Source organism: Aythya ferina (genome assembly GCF_964211825.1).
Source record: "Aythya ferina genome assembly, chromosome: 29".
NCBI lineage: Eukaryota > Metazoa > Chordata > Aves > Anseriformes > Anatidae > Aythya > Aythya ferina.
In genome coordinates this window covers 1486790-1510205 of record NC_140326.1, presented here as the reverse complement: position 1 = coordinate 1510205, position 23416 = coordinate 1486790, and the positions used below count along the sequence as shown (strand labels likewise).

At 56.2% G+C, this 23416-nt stretch overlaps 4 protein-coding genes across 7 annotated transcripts; all 4 read left to right on the top strand.

Annotated features, from left to right (window-relative positions):
- Positions 1 to 45: 45 nt before the first annotated feature.
- On the top strand, positions 46 to 5365 carry LOC311425228 (natural killer cell receptor 2B4-like). Of its 3 annotated transcripts, none has more exons than XM_084500862.1 (9): positions 46 to 263; positions 2110 to 2418; positions 2487 to 2750; positions 3045 to 3155; positions 3552 to 3625; positions 3767 to 3832; positions 3944 to 4009; positions 4201 to 4260; positions 4489 to 5365. In XM_084500862.1, exons 1-9 carry the CDS (start codon positions 173 to 175, stop codon positions 4564 to 4566), a joined length of 1119 nt encoding a protein of 372 aa, XP_084356988.1. In that variant the 5' UTR covers positions 46 to 172; the 3' UTR covers positions 4567 to 5365. The 3 variants fall into 3 exon arrangements, with proteins under 3 accessions (XP_084356988.1, XP_084356987.1, XP_084356989.1); XM_084500861.1 differs by having other exon boundaries at positions 136 to 263; positions 3492 to 3625; XM_084500863.1 differs by lacking the exon at positions 46 to 263 and adding an exon at positions 1771 to 1901 and having other exon boundaries at positions 3492 to 3625.
- Positions 5366 to 6405: 1040 nt separating this feature from the next.
- Positions 6406 to 9744, top strand: LOC311425236 (CD48 antigen-like). The gene is made up of 4 exons (XM_084500881.1): positions 6406 to 6894; positions 8193 to 8510; positions 8592 to 8861; positions 9061 to 9744. The coding sequence occupies exons 1-4, from the start codon at positions 6843 to 6845 to the stop codon at positions 9144 to 9146; spliced, it is 726 nt and encodes a 241-aa protein (XP_084357007.1). The 5' UTR covers positions 6406 to 6842; the 3' UTR covers positions 9147 to 9744.
- Positions 9745 to 12085: 2341 nt separating this feature from the next.
- On the top strand, positions 12086 to 16460 carry LOC311425235 (CD48 antigen-like). Its single transcript, XM_084500880.1, has 4 exons — positions 12086 to 12288; positions 13691 to 14008; positions 14085 to 14354; positions 14554 to 16460. The coding sequence occupies exons 1-4, from the start codon at positions 12237 to 12239 to the stop codon at positions 14637 to 14639; spliced, it is 726 nt and encodes a 241-aa protein (XP_084357006.1). The 5' UTR covers positions 12086 to 12236; the 3' UTR covers positions 14640 to 16460.
- A 139-nt stretch (positions 16461 to 16599) lies between these two features.
- LOC311425234 (CD48 antigen-like) lies at positions 16600 to 21541 on the top strand. 2 transcript variants are annotated; one of them, XM_084500878.1, is made up of 4 exons: positions 16600 to 17079; positions 18367 to 20445; positions 20522 to 20791; positions 20991 to 21541. In XM_084500878.1, exons 2-4 carry the CDS (start codon positions 19977 to 19979, stop codon positions 21074 to 21076), a joined length of 825 nt encoding a protein of 274 aa, XP_084357004.1. In that variant the 5' UTR covers positions 16600 to 17079; positions 18367 to 19976; the 3' UTR covers positions 21077 to 21541. The 2 variants fall into 2 exon arrangements, with proteins under 2 accessions (XP_084357004.1, XP_084357005.1); XM_084500879.1 differs by having other exon boundaries at positions 16600 to 18928; positions 20128 to 20445.
- The last annotated feature ends 1875 nt before the right edge of the window (positions 21542 to 23416 follow it).

Below are 23416 nucleotides of genomic sequence, written 5' to 3'. Positions count from 1 at the left end.
GGGACAGCGGGGGTGGCCGGAGGCGAGCTGTGGCAACGCGGAGGATATTGCACTGGAGTGTGCGCCCATGAGGGTTTGAGGAACCGCAGGCGAGAGAGGAAGTTGTTGATGGCCGGTCACGGGTTCCCAGGGCTTTCTCCAGCTGCAGACAGCTTGCTCGCACACTCCAGAGATGGAGCAGCCCCGGGATGTTCTGCCAGCACCGTGGATGGCGCTGTGCCTGGTGCTGTGGGTGGCAGCCCAGCTCCTTGCGGGTGCCCAAGGTGAGGAGGGGGCGCAGAGCGAGCTGACGGCACGGCGGGGTGGCTGGAGGCTGCGGGCAGGGCAGGGGGGATGCGCGGGTGGGACGTGGGTTTTCAGCTGGGCTCGGGGGTCCTGAGGAGATGGACAGGGGCTGGGGGAGGATTTGGGGTTTTCTCTGCCTCTGTCCTCTGCACCCAGGCCGGCCCAGCCCATTTGGGGCCATCGCTGGCCGCCACGCCGCGCCAATTCCCTTTTGCAGGCCGGATTTCTCTGCTGAGTGAGATCAGCCCCTTCTGACAGCAGTTTCAGGGAACTGTCAGTGCCTGAGGCTCTTCCTAAAACTGGAGACTTCTGTGCCATGGGGAGCAGAGCCCCTGCAAGTGCCTGGGCTCGGGGGCACGTTTGGTGCCTTCAGCATCCCCTGGACACATTTCCATAGCCCCCATCACGTTCCCTGCTTTTGCTGTGAGCGGGGTGGGCACCACCTCTACCTCCTCTCCCCGACCACCCCATCCCCACCAGTTTGCTGGCCAGCTCTGCCAAACTGGCCCCGGGGGGGTCACACCTGGGGGGATGCTGCTGGCTTGAAGCTCCAGCAACAAAACCTGCAGCAAGCTGGGGCTCAGTTGAGCTGCAAAACCTCCCTGGAGGTGCCGGTGCGGTTAACCTTGGCGTGCTCCACCAGCTCGGCCCCTGCATTCACACCTCTGCAGCCTACACTTTGCATTGTCTCTTCCCCTGCTCGCTGTGACCGCAGTGGCTGGGCAAGGCACAGCCTGGCCGAGGGCGTCACGGTGCCTTTTGTGGTTTTCTTGCAGCACGACGTGGTTGCAAAGCTTCAGCTGTCCCCGTTGCTTGAAGGCTCCTGGGTGCCTGGAGCGGGGGGCGCACAGTGCAGTGCGATTCAGGTGTGAGCCCGCGGGGGATAAATAGTGCTTATCCCTCCCAGGGAAGCTGCTCCTTCTTTTGCACGTCCCAGACTCTCCTATTGCTTGATTTGGGGGTGTCCCCTCTGTATCGGGGTCTGGTGGCTGCAGTTTAATGAAGGTGAGGTTTAGGCTCGGTGTCTCAAGTTGGGTCTCACCCCCACCCACGCACGCAAGGAGAGCGAAGCCGGTGGCTTTGTCAGCGCCCTCCGAGCATCGATGCGGAGCTGTGATCCCCGACCTGGTGCTTGTCCCTGTGGCTGTGCCATACAGGAGGCTACGGGGGGGCGGCAGCACACCCGGCTGTGCCATGCCGAGCTGGGGACCCTCAGCAGCCCCCCACCTTTTGGGGCTGCTGCAGAGCCTGGTGCAGCCCCAGCTGCACGGAGGCAGGAGGAAACGGAGCGGCTGCGTGCGTGCTCGTCCTGGTGACCGCTGCCTTTTGTGTGTGTGGTTTTTGTTGTTGTTGTTGTTGTTTTTTTTTTTTTTTAGGGGCTTTTTATCTCACCTCTACCAGAGGCCCAGACATCCGGGGCTGCTCTGAACAGGAAGGGGAGAAAGCCCAGCTTTGGGGTGGGGGGAAGGGTCCCTTGGGTAAGGTTCTCGCTGCTCCCCAGGCTGGGCAGGCAAGAAAGGAGCTGGGGCAAAACCGAGCAACTGGAGCCTTACTGGAGGGGCTGCAAACACCTCTGCTCAGGTCAGAGATGATACAAACACGGGCAGCCACCAGCTGTGAGTACGGGGTGCGGACAGACACACGGCCAGCCTGGGGTGCTGCAGGAGCTGGGGACACCCAGGGACCTGGTCCTGCTGCGCCGAGCACTGGTGCCCAGAGGGTATGGGGACACCAGCACAGGGGGCTCCAGTGGGTGAGCCCCCTCTCTCCCTGCCCTGGGGGCACCCCCCGTGCTCACCCCGTGCCTCTTCTTTGGGACCGCAGGGTGTGAGGACAGGGCTGTGCCTGCCGGAGGAGAGCTGCAGCTGCTGCCCAAGGAAACACCACAAGCATGGGTAAACTTGGAATGGAAAGTGACACTGGATTCAGGAACCAAGCTGGTCATTGTGAGTGCTTTAAAGGATAAAGATCCAGATTTCAGGAGTAATTTTTCTGGGAGAGCCACCTTCCACCCGGAGACCCTCTTCCTGAACATCAGCACAGTCACCCAGGCAGACAGCGGCAACTACTATGCAGATTTTGAGACTACATCTGGCCTCACTCATTCTCAGTGCTTCCACGTGTCAGTGTGGGGTGAGTGTCTGCCCCTCTCTCTCCCCCCAGCACTCTCCCCGGCCCCTCTCACCCCCCTGTCCTCACAGAGCCCATCGGCCAGCCACGCCTGGAGGTGCGCATGCCGCAGCAGGAGCAGGGCTGGTGCAACTTCTCGCTGCTCTGCTCCGTGCCCGGTGCTGCCAACGTCTCCTACAGCTGGTCCCGTGATGGGGAGCCCCAGGGGCACGACAACGTGCTGTGGGTGCATGGGGGCACGGAGCCCAGGACCTACATCTGCAATGCAAGCAACCCGGTCAGCTCGAGCACGGCCAGCATTGACACCAGGACGTTCTGCCTCCCTCCAGGCACAGGTAATTTGCCCTCGGTTCCATCAAAGCTGGCTTTGGGGGTGCATCACCTGCACTGCTCCGGTCTCCGGGACCTTCATTTCCCCAGTGAAACTCCAGAGGGTGCCATGCTGCTGCTGGGCTAAAATGTGCCCAGCTTCCCTTCTTGGGAATGGAACGGTGACTGCTGGGCGCGGGAGATGTACATCGGGGCTGAGGTTTCCTGGGCAGGTGCTGAGCTGTGGCACTGATGGGGACTGTGCTTCAGAAACATCCAGGCTCTGCCCCACGTCAGCCTTCTGCCCTCATTCTTCTCAGAGTCTTCCATCCCGTTGTGGGCAGTGGCCGTGCCGCTGGTGCTGGCTGTCTCCCTCGTCGCCTTTGTCGCCTGGTGGTGCTGGAGGAAGCGACGGAAGAACAGCTCGGCAGGTTTGACCCCGGGGCTGGCGCGGGGATTTGGCTCTGCAGCTTCTGCGCTCCTGCTAACGCTCTCGGTGCTGGCCCTCAGCCACTCGTCCCTCCTGGGCTGATGTGGGACCGGCCACCAAACCCCTGGCTCTGCAGGGAGGTCCCCGGGGACGGGCTGAGTCCTGTCCCAGCGCCGTGCCCAAAGCCGGTGGCAGCACCGGAGGCTTCACCCCATGGGGTCTCGGGGACTATTTGGGTTGTGGTCAGTGCTAGCTCTATTCAGAGGAGGAACAAAACCTCCAGACTGCCGAGGGATGCCTTTCTCCCTCTGCTTTGCTTGACTCGAGTGCTTCCCAGGGGCTGAATCCCCCCAGCATGGGGGCTGCAACCGCTCATCCCTTGCTCTGACCCTTCAAGCTCCCCCAGGACCCGTCGAGCCATCGATGACTGTCTACGAGGAAGTGGGCAAAGTCCAAGCTGGCCAAGACCTTGTGAGTGTTGGGGGCGTCCCTGGGTGCCCCTTCCCCATGCTGTGCCCCCGGGCAGCATGTGGCCCCCGGGGCATCGGTTTGGAAGTGTCTGTCGCCCTGGGCTGTGTCCTTTAACCATCCTGGGGCTGCTTTCTCCTGCAGAACAGGAACAGGGAGGCCAATGTGGTAGGAAACACTATCTACGCCGTGGTCTCCACCAAAGCACAGGTGGGGCTCCAACCCAGGGGAGGGAATCTGGGTGGCCCCCTGGGCAGAGGGCTGCCCCTTTTGTCCATAACTTGCTTTTCATCGCACGTTTTCACTGTTTCACCCTGGCAGGGGCCCAGACACTTCCAGGAGCCCCAAAGCTGCACCATCTACTCCACTATCCAACCTACCAAGAAGGTGAGCTTTCCCTGCCGTGACTCCAGCCCATTTGCAATGGCAAAGAAACCCAAATCCTCCCCACAAGCTGAAGGCATCGGTGCTCGGTGGGACCCAGCACTCCCCGATGCTCCTGAAATGCCCTCAGGGACCTTTGGTGGGGCAGCAGCCACCCACTGCCCCTAACGGCAGGTCCTTTCTCTGCTCCACAGTCCCCTTCCGTCAGGAGAAAGAAGCTGGATCCAGCTCTGGTCTGCACTGCCTACACAGAGGTAAAATGGGCCCCGGCCCCGCAGGGAGAGGAGCCCCACGCGTCTCCTCTCCAAGTTCTGCTCTGCAGCTTCTGCTGCTGGAATTTGGGTGACTTTGGGGGTGTTTTTTGATGACTAATGAAAGCTCCAAATCACCCTCCCCGTGCGGGGCTGTAAATGCCATTGTGGGGGACCCGAAGCGACACCCGCCAGTCCCTGCTGGGCTGAAACTCCCCCCTTTCCTTGCAGCCTACGGTGCCTTTGAAACACTTGAGTCTCCCACCGCGGACCTTGTCCCTGTCTCCTGTGGACAACCACCACTCCTAGCCCCTGGCTGTTTTGGCAAGACCTCCTCTTCTTCTGGAGCCAGCACCCAAGGGGCAGCACCCGTGGGGAGCTGGGGACTTGCTCAAGATGAGAACATCCAGACGTGGGGTTTTACAAGGACTGCAAACCCAAAGTGCGCCTTGGAGGCTTTGCTGCGAGGGAAGGGGGACAGGCTGGGTGGTTGAAGCTTGTCTGTGGAGGAGACGGCTTTGAAATCTGGACTGTGCGTCGGTGGGAGCTGAGGATGCAGGATGTGTGTTAGTGCCAGTGTATGAGCTTGTTTTTTGTTTGTTTGTTTGTTTTTTGTTTTTTGTTTTTTTTTTTTTTTTTAGTTTTTGACAGATCCAATACACCTTGCGAATTCATTTTAAGTGTGAATAGAAGCTGAACTGCAAGAGGCAATTGTGGGGCTGGTTTAATTAGCTTAATTGACTATTTATAGCCTCAAATGTAACTTGGAGGGGGAAGAAGCGGGGGGTGGATCACCTTGCTTTGGGATTGGGAGCCTCTGAAGCCAATGCTGAGGAACTTGGAAAAGTTTCTGCTGTGTGAACTGGGGTGGCCCTGGGGATGATTTCAGGGCAGGAGCATGATGCTGGGCATGGCCTCGAGCACCTGGAGCCATCCCGTGTCCAGCAATGCCCCCACGTCCCTTCCCCCTGAAGTTATCCCATGGCACGAGTGGCTCTGGGAGAAGGGAGGGGAGGAGGAAGAGGGGCTCTGGCTTCAAACATCTCACCAAAGGCAAGATCAAGGGATTTTATTCAGGATTAAAATTAAATGTGCCACTTTGATGGAAGCTCTCTCCTGATGGTGCTGCCTGCTCCCCTCTCGTCTGATTCCCTGCATCAAAATACCTTTGTGTCTGCTCCCTGTGAAGGGAGCACTAATGGGGATCGTTAATGGGGAGCTGTGCTGGGGGATACTGGGGGGGAGCTGGCTGTCCTAGCAAGGAAACCTGGGGGGCAGGAGCTGCCCATCGGGGCTCAGGCACCGCTGTGCTCCTGCTGATTGGAGCCAGCCCATGCCCTGTCTTCTGCTCTTCAAGGCATGCAGGTGTGAGCAGAATACTTCTCGCACTAAATACGGGTGAATGCAAAATGCAAATGAGCATAAAGAGACTTTTCTTATTTCTTTTTGGTGAATAATATCCCTTCCAATAGCATAAGTCCCAACCCCCTCTCGCCTTGGCCACAGGAGGTAAGTCTGGGCTGTGCCTGGCTGAGGGAGCTTGTTGTTGGGGTGGGGGCTGCAACCTGCACGCAGGACAGTGTGGGCATTGATGGAGAATCTGGGGCAGAGACTTCAGGCACATGGAAGGGGCTGAGGCTGCTGCCTGTCAGCGGGGGCTGATGTAGGAGATGCATCTCCTTTTGCAGAACGGTCTGGCCCCAAAGGCAGGGTCCCCGTGCTCCTAATGAGCAGAATCATCTGAGGGTGCCGGTTCCGAGCTGCACCCATCAGCCCAAGCCATGCTCCATCATGGTAAGTTTTCCCTAACGGCCATGCTTTGCACGTGGGGGGTAACCTGCAGCACCCAGGCTGCAGCTTGCATGGTGACAGCATGGTTTGACCCCCACTTCTGCCAGTTCCCACTGGTGTGGGTTGAGCTGGTGATGCTCAGCCCGCTGTGCCGGGGGATGGGGACAGGCACTGCCCGTCTGGCTGCAGCATTGTGTGCGCTGGCACATTCATAGGAACACCTCTTGCTGGCATAGGATCTCCTCCCTGATGGGTGTGAACTGCAGAGGGCTGAAATTAAACTGGGTCAGGGCTCAGCAGGTGCTGCCATCGCCCTTCCTTCACAAGTGTTTGGTTGCCCCCAGCACAGGACTTCGCTGCCGTTTGCCCCCAAAAGAACCATAGAATATCGCGAGTTGGAAGGGACCCACCCACAAGGATCATCGAGTCCAACTCCTGGCACCGCACAGGTCTATCCAGAAGTTTTGACCATGTGTCTAAGTGCACAGTCCAAACGCTTCTTAAATTCAGACAGGCTTGGTGCAGTGACTACTTCTCTGGAGAGCCTGTTCCTTTGTGCGACCACCCTCAGAGAAGAACCTCTTCCTGATGTGTAGCCGAAACCTCCCCTTCCTCAGCTTGACTGCCGCCCTCTGGCTCTCTCAGGCTTGAGGACACAAAAGAGGAAGAAACGGTGCACTCTTTATTTTTCGTCTGAACGTACTTTCTTGACCAGAGAGCTGGGGGCTTTGTGGGTTTCTGTGCTGGAGCCACGTGAGTTTCAGTGATAATTTGTGTGCCAGACCGCAGTGAAGATGGCGGTGGGGCTTGCAGTGGAGCTCCTCTTCATCTTCTCTGTTGTGCAAGGTAACATCAGGGTGTGTGTGTGGGGTGTCCTCTGGGACAAGGGTGCTGGGGGGGCTGTGATGCGGGACTGGGGGCGGATGGTGCTGGGGAGGGCAGTGGTGGTGGTTGTGGTGGAGGTGGGCACTGGGGTGGTGCCTGAAGGTCGCCCGTCCTACAAGAGCCTTTTCCATCCTCACTCTTTTCTCCAGCAATTCCCACCCCCAAGCTGTGACCTGCAGAGAAACCCCGGTGTCCGTCTCGCTCCCCATGGGGCACCCCGGTGTCCCACTGAGCTGGGGGGCAAGGGGCTGCCGAGTGAGCTGGGGAGGGGGGACAAAAGGAAGAAAAAGTGGAAGCAAAAATGTCAGTGACAGAGCTCGGCATGAAGCCATGCCTCCCAATATGCTCCAAGCGTTGAGAAAAGGGAAGGCACGGATGTGTACGGACACGGGGGCAGGCAGCTGGAGCGTGGCCCTGCAGGGGGGGACGGGGCGTTTGAGGCTGAGGCAGCCAAAATGGCCGCCCTTCCCCTGCCCATGGCAAGGACCAGAGGGCGCGATGTGCGAGGTTTGTGTAGCCCTGAGAGGAGCAGGCTGAGGGGAGGCCTCATGGCAGCCAGCAGCTTCCTCATGAGGGCAGCACCAACGCAGGCCCTGGTCTCTTCTCCCTTGTGACAGGATGTGAGGAAATGGAGCCGGGGGCGGCCAGACCGGCTGTTAGGAAAAACTTTGCTTTGGTCAGGCCCTGGAAGAAGTTTGTGGGGTCATGGCCATGGCCACAAGACAGTCAATGCTCAAGCAAGTGGACAGCACTCTTGGATATATGCCCTAACTCTAACTTCTGCGGAGGCAGGAGTCGGGCCGATGAGCCTCTGCCTGTTCCCACTATGGGGCATTGCATGGAAACGTTTATTTTGGAAAAAATGTCACAAAATCTTTAACTTTGGACAAGCCCTCCAAGCTCATTGAGATCCAACCACCCCCTACCACCCCAGTCACCCACTAACCCATGTCCCCAAGCACCACGTCCATCCTTTCCTTGAACACCCCCAGGGGCGGTGACCCCACCACCTCCCTGGGCAAAGAGCACCGTGGCCACCAGGTCCAACCGTTACCCTTGCACTGCCAGGTCTGCCAGGAGACCGTGTCCCTGAGCACCACACCAGATATGTCCAGGAATGGTGCCCCAGCCCCTTCCCTGGGCAGCCTTTTCTGACGCCTCACAGCCCCAGGGGGCTACAAAGGTGGGTGGCTGAGGCCAGGGGCTTCCCTATCCCCCTGAGCCATGCCTGGTAGCACAACTCTCTGCTCTCCCCACAGCACGGGTGCAGGCGGCTACCTCGGAGGCAGTAGGGGTGGTGGGAGGTGTAGTATACTTCAGCCCCCCACTGCAGAACCTGACAACCACCTACCACCAAAGCCACTGGTACTGCGGCAGCTCCCTGAAGATTGCCATCCATGAGTACGGGAAGGGAGTCCGGTACCTCGATGGCCCTTTCAAGGACCGCCTTGAGCTCTTCCCCAACAGTACGCTGAAGATCAGCAGCTTGCAGAAAAACGACAGCAACAGCTACTGGATGTACCTGGAGGACAAGGCGAGCAAGGAGCACACCTACAGCATCTACCTGAAGGTGTATGGTGAGCCTGGGCGGGGAGGGTGGTGGTCCTGGCACCCCTCTGGTGACAGGACAGGCTGTGACATCCCAGTGCCTCTTGCAGATGTGGTCCCCAAACCTACCGTGCGTGCCATAGTGAACGGGGACAACCCGGAGCGCTGCGATGTCACCCTGGAGTGCTGGGTGCAGCTGGAAGACGTGACCTATGAGTGGATGCCCGCCAGCAGGGTCATGCCAGGGGGCTCTAAGGGCACCAACAGCACCCTGCCCCTCTCCTTCAACCCCTCCCTGGAAACCTACACCTGCAGGGCCAGCAACCCCGTGTCCTCCAGCAGCGCCCAGCTGACCCGCAGACACCCCTGCTCGTGGACAGGTACCGGCTGTACCAGGTGGCAGAACCTGGGTGAGATGGGTGGGAGGTGGCTGCCGGGTGTCCCAGGGGTCAGGTCCCTTTTCCCATGGGCTGGGGGTGGCAGGAGCCCCCTGGGAAGGGACCGTGGGGCTGTGTGTTCCAGCCCTGCAGTAGTCCCACTTGGGCTGCTCTCATGTCTGGGTTTTCCCTTTGCCTCCAGCTGAGTCCTCTGCTGTCCCCACCGCCACCAAGACCAGCATGCTGATGTTGCTGGGACACCTCCTCCTCTTCTTCGCTCTGCATTAATGACATGCTGTGGCTGATGTTGTCCGCTGTGGGGGTAGAACCTGGATGAAGCCCCCAGATGGCAAGTCTCTTGCAACGGTACTTTGAGAATCCCAGCAATGTGAATCACCAAATGGACATTTAGCAGCTCAAAAATGCACCCAGCCCTAGCTCTGAGACCTGAGCCGAGCCTTTCCTGCAGGTTCCCCATGGCAGTGGGCATCCTCGGCTCTCTTGGTGTCTGCCAGCCACTGGGGGGGAATGCCCTTAGGGGACTGGTGTGTGGAGTGGTTATGAAGGATGGTACACAGCAGGTTTAGCCTGGAACCTGTGACACCTTCAGGGGAAGTGCACCCCTGAGTTGTTGAAGCTTGTCTTTGGAGGAGATGACTTTGAAACTTGGGCTGTGAGTCACTGGGAGCTGAGGATGCAGGATGCGCGTGTTGTGGTTTAACCCATCTGGCAACTAAACACTATACAACCCTTTCCACCCCTTCCCAGGATGGGGGAAAGAAACGAGAAACTTAAGCTTGTGAGTAGAGATAGACACAGTTTATTAGGACAGAAAATAATAATAACAACAACAATAACAATAATAAAAAAGATGTGTACAGAACAAGTGATGCATGATGTGATTGCTCACCACCCGTTGACCGATGCCCAGTCTAACCCCTAAGAGTGTGGCCCCCCCTCCCTGGCTAGTCCCCCCATATACTGTCCAGCATGACCCCAGATGGCATGGAATACCCCTTTGTCCAGTTTGGGTCAGCTGTCCTGGGTCTGTCCCCTCCCAGCTCTTGCTGCACCCCCAGCCTGCCCGCTGGCAGGACAGAGCGAGAAGCTGTAAAGTCACCTATACAGCGAGAGAAATCTTTTCTCACATCTCATAGCTCACGCTCGTATAGGTTTCGGCTAGGTACTGCTGTTTTTGCAAAGTCTTCCTCTTCATCCTCCTGCTCCTCTGATGGCCCGGCCTCGTCTTCTCTATACCTAGGCCTAGCAGAAGGCTCTCTGCATTCTGAACGACCTGACTCTCTATACCATTTTTTCACCTTGGTTACGGGTGCAACTGATGCTGGTACAGTTTGTTTCCCTGGCTCAGCCTTGGCGCCTGTTTTAGGGCTTGGAGTGGCCGCTGGGCCTGTCTCAGAGGTTGAACCGGCCGATGGTCTGTCACTGGGGTTATATTGGCATTGAGTGCAGCTCAGTAAGCATAGGCCAAGCCCCAGCACGTTGCAGTGATTTCTGCTTGTGTGGTACTGCCAGGGTGATGACACACCTTTTTCAAACACTCGACCACTTTTTTAGGATTTTTCAGTTGTTTGGGGCTAAGTTTGCAAAGCACTGGAGGTGCCCACTGCTCTAGATGCCTGCCCATATTCTCCCACTCTCCCTTTCACTCATAGCTATCCTGCCTCATGACAGACCTCTGGATGACACTCTTAAATATTTATTTAACCTTAGACAAAATCTGAAGTGCATTCAGGAGACATAACAATGAGAACATGCTGGTCTGAACATCCCAAGGATGTTCATCACTGGGACAGGGGAGAGAAACAAGAAACTGAAGCTTGTGGGTTTACATAGAGACAGTTTATTAAGACAGAAAATAAAATAAAATAAAATAAAATAAAATAAAATAAAATAAAATAAAATAAAATAAAATAAAATAAAATAAAATAAAATAAAATAAAATAAAATATAGTAAAATAAAGTAAAATATAGTAAAATAAAGTAAAATAAAACAAAACAAAATAAAATAGTAAATGTGTACAAAACAAGTGATGCACAATACTGTTGTACACTACCTGATGACTGATGCCCATCCTATCACCAAGGAGACGACCCCCACCCTGGCCAGCCCCCCCTATATATTGTCCAGTATGATGCCAGATGGCATGGAATACCCCTTTGGCCAGTCTGGGTCAGCTGTCCTGGGTCAGTCCCCTCCCAGCTCTTGTTGCACCCCCAGCCTGCCCGCTGGCAGGACAGAGCGAGAAGCTGAAAAGTCCTTGGCTTGGTGTAAGAACTGCTCTGCAACAATTAAAACATCAGCATGTTATCAGCACTCTTATCCTAAATCCAAAATATAGCACCCTACCAGCTACTAGGAGGAAAATTAACACTATTCTAGCTAAAACCAGGACAGTGTGTTAGTGCCCGTGTATGAGCTTGTTTTTTTTTTTTTTTTTTTTTTTTTGACAGATCCAATACACCTTGTGAATTCACTTTTAAGTGTTTTTAAGTGTGAATAGAAGCCGAATTTGTTCAAGTCCAGTTCTAGCATGTCCGGCACTGCAGCACTTAGTGGTTGCGTGACTTCGTTCAGGCCTCGATAGTCCACTGTTAGTCTCCACTCACCATTAGACTTTTGCACTGGCCATGTGGGACTATTAAAAGGTGAATGAGTCTTGCTGATCACTCCTTGTGTCTCCAATTGATGAATTAGCTTATGGATGGGAATCAGGGAGTCTCTGTTGGTGCAATGGTGCTGCTGGTGCACAGTTGTGGTAGCGATTGGCACTTGCTGTTCTGTGACCCTCAGCAGCCCCACAACAGAAGGGTCCTCTGAGAGACCAGGCAAGGTAGACAATTGCTTAATGCCCTCTGTGTCTTAGGCAGCTATTGCAAAAGTCCAGCAGAACCCTTTTGTGTCCTTGAAAAATCTTCTCCTGAGATAGTCTGTGCCAACGATTCACGGAGCATCCTGGCCAGTCACAACACAATGAATGCAGTGACTACTTCTCCAGAGAGCCTGTTGCAGTGTGGGACCAGCGTTGGTAAACGTCTAGCTGAAACCTCCCCTTCCTCAGCTTGACTGCTGCCCTCCAGACCTCTCAAGTAAGTTCGGTCGACACAAAAACCGAAAAAAACGAAGTCTTTATTAATTGTCTGAATGTACTTCCTTGTCTGGGGTGCTGGGGTCTTGACTGCCGCCCTCCGGCTTTGCCAAGGAAGGCTTTTGGTCTCGAAGAGGAAGTGAGTAAGGGTGCAGTCTTCCTACTTCGTCTGAACGAACTTTCTTGACCGGAGAGCTGGGGGCTTGGTGGGTTTCTGTGCTGGAGCCACGTGAGTTTCAGTGATAATTTTGCGCGCCAAAATGCAGTGAAGATGGTGGTAGGACTTGCAGCGGAGCTCCTCTTCATCTTTTCTATTGCGCAAGGTAACATCAGGGTGTGTGTGGGGGGTGTCCTCCGGGATAAGGGTGCCAGGTGGGCTGTGATGTGGGGCTGGGTGCGGATGGTGCTTGGGATGGTGGTGGTAGTGGTGCTGGTGGTTGTGGGCACTGGGGCAGTGCCCATGAGTCGCCCGTCCTACATGAGCTTTCCCCATCCTTATTCTTTTCCTCAGCAATTCCCATCCCCAAGCTTTGACCTGCAGGGACACCCCAGGGTCCCACCGAGCTGGGGGCGAGGGGCTGCCAAGTGAGCTGGGGAGACGGGAGGAAAGGAAGCAAAAGTGGAAGCAAAAATGTCAGTGATAGAGCTTGGCATGAAGCCGAGCCTCAAAAGATGCTCCCAGGTTTGAGAAAAAGGAAGGCACGGATGTGTACGGACACAGGGGCAGGCAGCTGGAGCGTGGCCCTGTTGGGGGGTTCGGGGCGTTTGGGGCTGAGGCAGCCAAAATGGCCGTCCAAAGCCTGGGGTGCAGAATAAATGGCTGTCCTGCTGTCATCAGCATCAGCACGGCCTCGCCCCAAGCTCCTTGAGCAGTTCTGGGCGCGACACTATACGAAGGACATGAAAATATCAGAATGGGCCCAAAGGAGGGCAACGGGGGCATGGCAAGGACCAGAGGGCGCGATGTGCGAGGTTTGCTTAGCCCTGAGAGGAGCAGGCTGAGGGGAGGCGTCATGGCGGCCAGCAGCTTCCTCATGAGGGCAGCACTGACGCAGGCCCTGGTCTCTTCTCCCTTGTGACAGGATGTGGGGAAATGGAGCCGGGGGCGGCCTGACAGGATGTTAGGCAAAACTTTGCTTTGGTCAGGCCCTAGAAGAAGCTTGTGGGGTTGTGGGCATGGCCTCAAGACAGTCGATGCTCAAGCAAGTGGACAGCACTCTTGGATATATGCAGTGACTCCACCCTCTGTGGAGGCAGGAGTTGGGCTGATGAGCCTCAGTGTGTTCCCACCATGGGGCATTGCAAAGTAACCTTTAATTTTGGTAAAGAATCACAAAATCATTAAGGTTGGAGAAGCCCTCCAAGCTCATGGTGGTGCAACCACCCCCCTACCACCCCAGTCACCCACTATCCCGTGTCCCCAAGCACCACGTCCAATCTTTCCTTGAACACCCCCAGGGGTGGTGACCCCACCACCTCCCTGGGCAAAAAGCACCGTGGCCACCAGGTCCAACCGTTACCCTAGCGCTGCCAGGTCTGCCACGAGACCGTGTCCCTGAACACCACACCAGATATGTCCAGGAATGGTGCCCCAGCCCCTTCACTGGGCAGCCTTTTCCGATGCCTCACAGCCCCAGGGGGCTACAAAGGCGGCTGGCTGAGGCAAGGGGCTGCCCCGTCCCCCTGAGCCATGCCTGGTAGCACAACTCTCTGCTCTCCCCACAGCACAGGTGCAGGCATCCTCCCCGAAGGCAGTAGGGGTGGTGGGAGGCGTGGTGTACCTCAGCCCCCCGCCGCAGACCCAGACGACCACCTACCACCAAAGCCACTGGCGCTGTGGCAGCTCCCTGAAGGTTGCCATCCACGAGAACGGGAGGGGGATCCGGTACCCTAATGGCCCTTTCAAGGACCGCCTTGAGCTCTTCTCCAACAATACGCTGAAGATCAGCTGCTTGCAGAAAAACGACAGCAACATCTACTGGGTGTACCTGGAGGACAAGGCGGGCACGGAGCACACCTACAGCATCTACCTGAAGGTGTATGGTGAGCCTGGGGGGGTGGTGGTCCTGGCACCCTGCTGGGGACAGGACAGGCTGTGACATCCCAGTGCCTCTTGCAGATGTGGTCCCCAAACCTACCGTGCGTGCCATAGTGAACGAGGACGACCCGGAGCGCTGCGATGTCACCCTGGAGTGCTGGGTGCAGCTGGAAGACGTGACCTATGAGTGGATGCCCGCCAGCAGGGTCATGCCAGGGGGCTCTAAGGGCACCAACAGCACCCTGCCCCTCTCCTTCAACCCCTCCCTGGAAACCTACACCTGCAGGGCCAGCAACCCCGTGTCCTCCAGCAGCGCCCAGCTGACCCGCAGGCACCCCTGCTCGTGGACAGGTACCGGCTGTACCAGGTGGCAGAACCTGGGTGAGATGGGTGGGAGGTGGCTGCCGGGTGTCCCAGGGGTCAGGTCCCTTTTCCCATGGGCTGGGGGTGGCAGGAGCCCCCTGGGAAGGGACCGTGGGGCTGTGTGTTCCAGCCCTGCAGTAGTCCCACTTGGGCTGCTCTCATGTCTGGGTTTTCCCTTTGCCTCCAGCTGAGTCCTCTGCTGTCCCCACCGCCACCAAGACCAGCATGCTGATGTTGCTGGGACACCTCCTCCTCTTCTTCGCTCTGCATTAATGACATGCTGTGGCTGATGTTGTCCGCTGTGGGGGTAGAACCTGGATGAAGCCCCCAGATGGCAAGTCTCTTGCAACGGTACTTTGAGAATCCCAGCAATGTGAATCACCAAATGGACATTTAGCAGCTCAAAAATGCACCCAGCCCTAGCTCTGAGACCTGAGCTGAGCCTTTCCTGCAGGTTCCCCATGGCAGTGGGCATCCTCGGCTCTTGCCTGGTGTCTGCCAGCCACTGGGGGAGAATGACCTTAGGGGACTGGTGTGTAGTGTGGTTATGAAGGATGATACACAGCACGTGACACACTGCAGCTTCTGTCTGTCAGCGTCTCGTCACACCTCTGCTCTGAGGATAGAACCTGGATGAAGCCCCCACATGGCAAGTCTCTTGCAACAGCACTTTGCAAACCCCAGTGCCTTGTTTCAGTTAGGACAGAGTTAATTTTCTTCCCAGTAGCACTTGTTTTGTATACATTATTATTCGTAGTACTATTATATTCATTATTATTATTATTTTCCTGTGTTGGTAAACTGTCTTTATCTCAACTCACAGGCTTCACTTTCCCATTTCTCTCCCCCACCCCAGAGAGGGAGGGGGGAGGATGAGCGAACGGCTGTGTGGTTTTTAGATGCTGGCTGGGTTAAACCAAGACACCCAGCAATGCAAATCAGCAAATGGACTTTTAGCAGCTCAAAAATGCACCCAGCCCTAGCTCTGAGACCTGAGCCGAGCCTTTCCTGCAGGTTCCCCATGGCAGTGGGCATCCTCAGCTCTCTTGGTGTCTGCCAGCCACTGGGGGACAATGCCCTTCGGGGACTGGTGCGTGGTATGGTTATGAGGGCCGGTACACAGCACGTTTAGCCTGGAACCTGTGACACCTTCAGGGGAAGTGCACCCCTGGGTGGTTGAAGCTTGTCTTTGGAGGAGACAGCTTTGAAATTTGGACTGTGTATTGCTGGGAGCTGAGGATGCAGGATGTGCGTGTTGTGGTTTAACCCAGCTGGCAACTAAACACTATATAGCCCTTTCCACCCCTTCCCAGGATGGGGGAAAGAAACGAGAAACTGAAGCTTGTGAGTAGAGACAGAAACAGTTTATTAGGACAGAGAATAATAATAATAATAATAATAATAATAATAATAATAATAATAATAATAATAATAATAATAATGTGTACAAAACAAGTGATGCACAATGCAATTGCTCACCACCCGCTGACCGATGCCCAGTCTAACCCCTAGCAGTCTGGACCCCCCTCCCAAGCTAACCACCCTATATACTGTCCAGCATGAGCCCAGATGGCATGAAATACCCCTCTGACCAGTTTTGGGTCTGTTCCCTCCCAAATCTTGCTGCTCCCCCAGCCAACCCGTTGGTAGGACAGAGCGAGAAGCTGAAAAGTCCTTGGCTTGGTGTAAGAACTGCTCTGCAACAATTAAAACATCGGTGTGGTATCAACATTCTTCTCATCCTAAATCCAAAACATAGTACCCTACCAGCACTAGGAGGAAAATTAGCTCTATCCTAGCTAAAACCACGACAGTTTGTTAGTGCCAGTGTATGAACTACTTTTTGTTGTTGTTGTTGTTGTTGGTTTTTTTTGATAGATCCAATGCACCTTGTGAATTGACTTTTAAGTGTTTTTAAGTGTGAATAGAAGCCGAATTTGTTCAAGTCCAGTTCTAGCATGTCCGGCACTGCAGCACTTAGTGGTTGCGTGACTTCGTTCAGGCCTCGATAGTCCACTGTTAGTCTCCACTCACCATTAGACTTTTGCACTGGCCATGTGGGACTATTAAAAGGTGAATGAGTCTTGCTGATCACTCCTTGTGTCTCCAATTGATGAATTAGCTTATGGATGGGAATCAGGGAGTCTCTGTTGGTGCAATGGTGCTGCTGGTGCACAGTTGTGGTAGCGATTGGCACTTGCTGTTCTGTGACCCTCAGCAGCCCCACAACAGAAGGGTCCTCTGAGAGACCAGGCAAGGTAGACAATTGCTTAATGCCCTCTGTCTCTTAGGCAGCTATTGCAAAAGTCCAGCAGAACCCTTTTGGGTCCTTGAAAAATCTTCTCCTGAGATAGTCTGTGCCAAGGATTCATGGAGCATCCTGGCCAGTCACAATACGATGCAGTGACTACTTCTCCAGAGAGCCTGTTGCACATTTGGACCAGCGTTGTTAAATGTCTAGCTGAAACCTCCCCTTCCTCAGCTTGACTGCCGCCCTCCGGCTCTCTCAGTCAAGGCTGGAGGACTCAAAAAAGTAAGGGTACAGTCTTTATTCTTTGTCTGAATGTACTGCCTGGACTGGTGAGCTGGGGGCTTGCTGGGCTTCTGCACTGGAGCCACGTGAGTTTCAGAGATAATTTTGCGTGCCAAACAGCAGTGAAGATTGCGGAGGGACTTAAATCGGAGCTCCTCTTCATCTTCTTTATTGTGCAAGGTAACATCAGGCTGTATGTGGGGGGTTTCCTCCGGGGCAAGGGTGCTGGGTGGGCTGTGATGCGGGGCTTGGGGCGGACGGTGCTGGGGATGGTGGTGGTAGTGGTGCTGGTGGTTGTGGGCACTAGGGCGGTGCCCGTGAGTTGCCTGTCCTACATGAGTCTTCCCCATCCTCATTCTTTTCCCCAGCAATTCCCATCCCCAAGCTTTGACCTGGGTAGAAACCCTGGTGTCTGTCTCGCTCCCCATGGGGCACCCCGGTGTCCCACTGAGCTGGGGGGCAAGGGGCTGCCGAGTGAGCTGGGGAGGGGGGAGAAAAGAAAGCGAAAGTCGAAGCAAAAATGTCAGTGACAGAGCTCGGCATGAAGCCGTGCCTCACAAGATGCTCCGAACATTGAGAAAAGGGAAGGCACAGATGTGTACGGACACGGGGGCAGGCAGCTGGGGCGTGGCCCTGCAGGGGGGGACAGGGCATTTGGGGCTGAGGCAGCCAAAATGGCCGCCCGTCCCCTGCCCATGGTAAGGACCAGAGGGCGAGATGTGCAAGGTTTGTGTAACTCCGAGATGAGTAGGCTGAGGGGAGGCCTCATGGCGGCCAGCAGCTTCCTCATGAGGGCAGCACCAACGCAGGCCCTGGTCTCTTCTCTATGGTGACAGGATGTGAGGAAATGGAGCCGGGGTGCCCAGCCTGGCTGTTAGGCAAAATTTTTCTGTGTACAGGCCCTGGGAGAAGCTCGCGGGGTGGTGGGCATGGCCCCAAGACAGTTGATGCTCAAGCAAGTGGACAGCACTCTTGGATATATGCAGTGACTCCACCCTCTGTGGAGGCAGGAGTCGGGCCGATGAGCCTCAGGGTGTTCCCACCATGTGGCATTGCACAGAAACGTTTATTTTGGTAAAGAATCACAAACTCATTAAGGTTGGAGAAGCCAAAGTGTTCCAACCACCCCCCTACCACCCCAGTCACCCACTAACCCATGTCCCCAAGCACCACATGCAACCTTTCCTTGAACACCCCCAGGGGTGGTGACCCCACCACCTCCCTGGGCAAAGAGCACCGTGGCCACCAGGTCCAACCGTTACCCTAGCGCTGCCAGGTCTGCCAGGAGACCGTGTCCCTGAGCACCACACCAGATATGTCCAGGAACGGTGCCCCAGCCCCTTCCCTGGGCAGCCTTTTCCGATCCCTCACAGCCCCAGGGGGCTACAAAGGCGGCTGGCTGAGGCAAGGGGCTGCCCCGTCCTCCCGAGCCATGCCTGGTAGCACAACTCTCTGCTGTCCCCACAGCACGAGTGCAGGCATCCTCCTCGCAGGCAGTAGGGGTGGTGGGAGGCGTGGTGTACCTCAGCCCCCCGCTGCAGACCCAGAAGACCACCTACCACCAAAGCCACTGGTTCTGCAGCAGCTTCCTGAAGGTCGCCATCCATAAGAACAGGAGGGGAGTCTGGTACCCCAGTGGCCCTTTCAAGTGCTGTCTTTAGCTCTCCTGAGATAGTCTATGCCAAGAATGCACAGAGCATCCTGGCCAGTCACAATACGATGCAGTGACTACTTCTCCAGAGAGCCTGTTGCTGTGTTGGACCAGTGTTGGTAAACGTCTAGCTGAAACCTCCCCTTCCTCTGCTTGACTGCCACCCTCCAGCTCTCTCAGGCTGGTGGACACAGAAGAGAAATAAACGGTGCAGTCTTTACTCTTTGAACGTACTTCCTTGACCGGGGAGCTGGGGGCTTGGTGGAATTTGGCACTGGAGCCATGTGAGTTTCAGTGATAATTTTGCATGCGAAACCACAGTGAAGATGGTGGTGGGGTTTGCAGCGGAGCTCCTCTTCATCTTCTCTATTGTGCAAGGTAACATCAGGGTGTGTGTGCGGGGTGTCCTCCGGGACAAGGGTGCCAGGTGGGCTGTGATACGGGGCTGGGGGCGGATGGTGCTGAGGAGGGCAGTGGTGGGGGTGGTGGTGGAGGTGGGGACTGGGGCAATGCCCATGGAGTGCCCGTCCTACATGAGCCTTCCCCACTCTCACTCTTTTCCCCAGCAATTCCCATCCCCAAGCTTTGACCTGCTGGGACACCGCGGTGTCCGTCTCACTTCCCATGGGGCACTCCGGTGTCCCATGGGGTAGAGGGCCAAGGGGCTGCCAAGCAAGCTGGGGAGGGGGGAGGAAAGAAAGCGAAAGTCGAAGCAAAAATGTCAGTGACAGAGCTCGGCATGAAGCCATGCCTCTCAAGATGCTCCCAAGGCTGAAAAAAGGGAAGGCATGATGTATATGGACACAGGGCAGGCAGCTGGAGCGTGGCCCTGCAGGGGGGGACGGGGTGTTTGGGGCTGAGGCAGCCAAAATGGCCGTCCAAAGCCTGGGGTGCAGAGGAAATGGCTGTCCTACTGTCATCAGCATCAGCACGGCCTCGCCCTGAGCTCCTTGTGCAGTTTTGGGCTCGGCACCATATGAAGGACATGAAAATATCAGAATGGGCCCAAAGGAGGGCAACAGGGGCATGGCAAGGACCAGAGGGCGCGATGTGCGAGGTTTGCGTAGCCCTGAGAGGAGCAGGCTGAGGGGAGGCGTCATGGCGGCCAGCAGCTTCCTGTGAGAGCAACACCAACGCAGGCCCTGGTCTCTTCTCTGTGGTGACAGGGAGGGAGGAAATGGAGCCGGGGGCGGCCAGACCGGCTATTAGGTGAAACTTTGCTGCTTGTGTGAAGGCAGGAGTCGGGCTGATGAGCCTAGCCTCAGCGTGCTCCCACCATGGGGCATTGCGTATTTCCTTGAACACCCCCAGGGGCAGTGACCCCACCACCTCCCTGGGCAAAGAGCACTGTGGCCACCAGGTCCAACCGTTATACTAGTGCTGCCAGGTCTGCCAGGAGACCGTGTCCCTGAGCACCACAGCAGATATGTCCAGGAATGGTGCCCCAGCCCCTTCTCTGGGCAGCCTTTTCCGATGCCTCACAGCCCCAGGGGACTACAAAGGCGGGTGGCTGAGGCCAGGGGCTGCCCGTCCCCCTGAGCCATGCCTGGTAGCACAACTCTCTGCTGTCCCCACAGCACAGGTGCAGGCATCCTCCTCGCAGGCAGTAGGGGTGGTGGGAGGCGTGGTGTACCTCAGCCCCCCGCCGCAGACCCAGAAGACCACCTACTACGAATGCCACTGGCGCTATGGCAGCTCCCTGAAGGTTGCCATCCACGAGAATGGGAGGGGGATCCGGTACCCCAATGGCCCTTTCAAGGACCGCCTTGAGCTCTTCCCCAACAATACGCTGAAGATCAGCTGCTTGCAGAAAAACGACAGCAACATCTACTGGGTGTACCTGGAGGACGTGGCGGGCAAGGAGCAGACCTACAGCGTCTACCTGAAGGTGTATGGTGAGCCTGGGGGGGTGGTGGTCCCGGCACCCCGCTGGGGACAGGGCGGGCTGTGACATCCCAGTGCCTCTTGCAGATGTGGTCCCCAAACCTACCGTGCGTGCCATAGTGAACGGGGACAACCCGGAGCACTGCGATGTCACCCTGGAATGCTGGGTGCAGCTGGAAGACGTGACCTATGAGTGGATGCCCGCCAGCAGGGTCGTGCCAGTGGGCTTTAGCAGCACCAACAGCACCCTGCCCCTCTCCTTCAACCCCTCCCTGGAAACCTACACCTGCAGGGCCAGCAACCCCGTGTCCTCCAGCAGCGCCCAGCTGACCCGCAGGCACCCCTGCTCGTGGACAGGTACCGGCTGTACCAGGTGGCAGAACCTGGGTGAGATGGGTGGGAGGTGGCTGCCGGGTGTCCCAGGGGTCAGGTCCCTTTTCCCATGGGCTGGGGGTGGCAGGAGCCCCCTGGGAAGGGACCGTGGGGCTGCGTGTTCCAGCCCTGCGGTGGTCCCACTTGGGCTGCTCTCATGTCTTGGTTTTCCCTCTGCCTCCAGCTGAGTCCTCTGCTGTCCCCACCGCCACCAAGACCAGCATGCTGATGTTGCTGGGACACCTCCTCCTCTTCTTCGCTCTGCATTAATGACATGCTGTGGCTGATGTTGTCCGCTGTGGGGGTAGAACCTGGATGAAGCCCCCAGATGGCAAGTCTCTTGCAGCGGTACTTTGAGAACCCCAACAATGCAAATCAGCAAATGGACATTTAGCAGCTCAAAAATGCACCCAGCCCTAGCTCTGAGACCTGAGCCGAGCCTTTCCTGCAGGTTCCCCATGGCAGTGGGCATCCTCGGCTCTCTCCTGGTGTCTGCCAGCCACTGGGGGGGCAATGCCCTTAGGGGACTGGTGTGTGGAGTGGTTATGAGGGATGGTACACAGCACGTGACACTTTCAGGGAAAGTGCGTGATACGGCCAGTGAAGCCCCACATCCAGTTGTGGAGCACCGGAGCAGGACCATGAGACAGTTAAGGTTGACTTTTCTCAGCCCAGGAAGGCTCAATAGTGGAATCCTGTTGTATGTGTACAGTAAATATTTTCCTTTCCACACCAGACCTCATGTTTTTGGGTGCATTTGCTTCATTCCTCCTGGCTTGGTGCCCCCTTTCCTCTGGTCTGGGGTTTGGTGTCGGTGGCAGTGGGTGCCTGGGGACCGGGGGTGACTGGGGAGCTGTGTTTGTTCCCACTGCCCTTGCTGGGGAGAGGAGCCCTTCTACAGCTGTCCCCTGTGGGAGCAGTCGGAGGCACACAGGGCAGGGGGACGTGCCTTGTGAGTGATGGTGACATCCCTGAGCCTGCAAGGGGGGATGGGGACATTGCACAGGGCCACAGCTGCCCGGGGTTCTGCTGCTCCTGTCAACTCCAGCAAATCAGATGGAGAAAATGAAGAATCGGGCTCTCTTCTCCCTACAACCCAAGAGCAAACTTCCCAGATCCATCACTAAATAAAGGCTCCCAGGGCCAGATTCACCAAAGGGGTGGCATGGACCTTGGTGGCTCATTTGAGAATCAGGAACGAGCATGAGTTATTCCAGCTCCCGGGTTTAATAAGAGGCCCAGGGTAATTCCTCGTGTGTGGCAGCCTGAGATTTCAGTACCAATGTGGGTTTCTACAAAAAGCCCCCTCCAAAGCATTAGCTGGTGGCTCGCTCACCTTTCCAGCCAGGAGACTTCAGCCCAAGCTGCCTGGCTTCTGATGGGGAAACCAGCAGCGTGTAGGATCCTTCTTTCCAGGTAAAGGGAGTTTTTCTATGAGCTCCCACCACCGTTTTTCCTCTCCTCGCCCCTTCATACTTCCTGGATAAGGATTTGTGCTGTCTGAATGATTTCTCTTGGTGGCTGGGGGCACTCAAACCCTGACAGAACCAGGGTCCCCCTTGGGGACCGTCACAACACCCTGCCCACATGACCGAGCCAGTGTGGGAACACCGAAGAGCACATCCATGGGAAAGACCCTTCCTGAGCACCGGCTCTTGGTGGGATTTCTGCTGGGGCAGCCGGGTGCTCTGCTAAATGCCCCCAGGTGATGCCCCAAACCCCTCCATCATGAGACCAAGGAGATACCCAAGCCCCCTCTCATCTGGCTGCTTCAGCATCCTCTGAGCCGGCTGTCAAATTTCGGCCGAGCCCACGCTCCTTGCTGTGAGAAAGGAGCAGAGTCCCCTCCGTACTGCTCTTACTCATTCTTTCTATTTTACACCTCTGCTGAGCTCTCCCCTTTCCTGGGAAAGGCCTTGCTTTCTCAGACAGATGCTTTCTGAGTGGGAAGGAACAGCCCGGCAGGACGCCAGGGAGCACCGGCTGGTTTGGTGTGGTTTTAGGCATAACTTTGCTTTTTAGTGTTAGAAATAATTTATTGGTGACAAAAGTCGTGGAGCGCTCAGAGCTCTGCTCCGCTGAAAAATGGTGAAGCGCATAAATTCAGCTTTTATTTCATCCTGACACTTAAATTTGGTCTGTTTTAAGCCAGCAGAGGAATTTGTGCTTTATGCTGTTGCCTCTGCTCTCTTCTGCAAACCAGGAGAGAAAAAGTAAGAAAAATGTGAAAAGAGCAATAGGAAAAAAAAAACGCAAAAAAAAACAAACAACCTTCTCCCATTGTAAAGCAGCAACGCTTTGCAGGCCGAGCAACGGCGGAGATGAATAATTCATTCCACTAAAAACACAAAACCAAGCAAGCTCTTCTCACCCCTTCCCAGCAATGGAACGTGCGGGCGGTGTTTTCCCCACGCTCCCCATCTCCGATGCTCACTGAGCGTGGTCCCTGCTCCATCCATGTCCCCTCCCTGCTCCTTCAACATGGGGGTCACCCACAGGAGCGGGGACCGTCCCCGTCCCCAAGTCCTGGCTGAGCTGGGCCCATGGGGATGGGCTCAAGCGGTGCAGGAGCAAACTGGGGCCAAAAGATGCTCAGCCTGAGAACAAGGA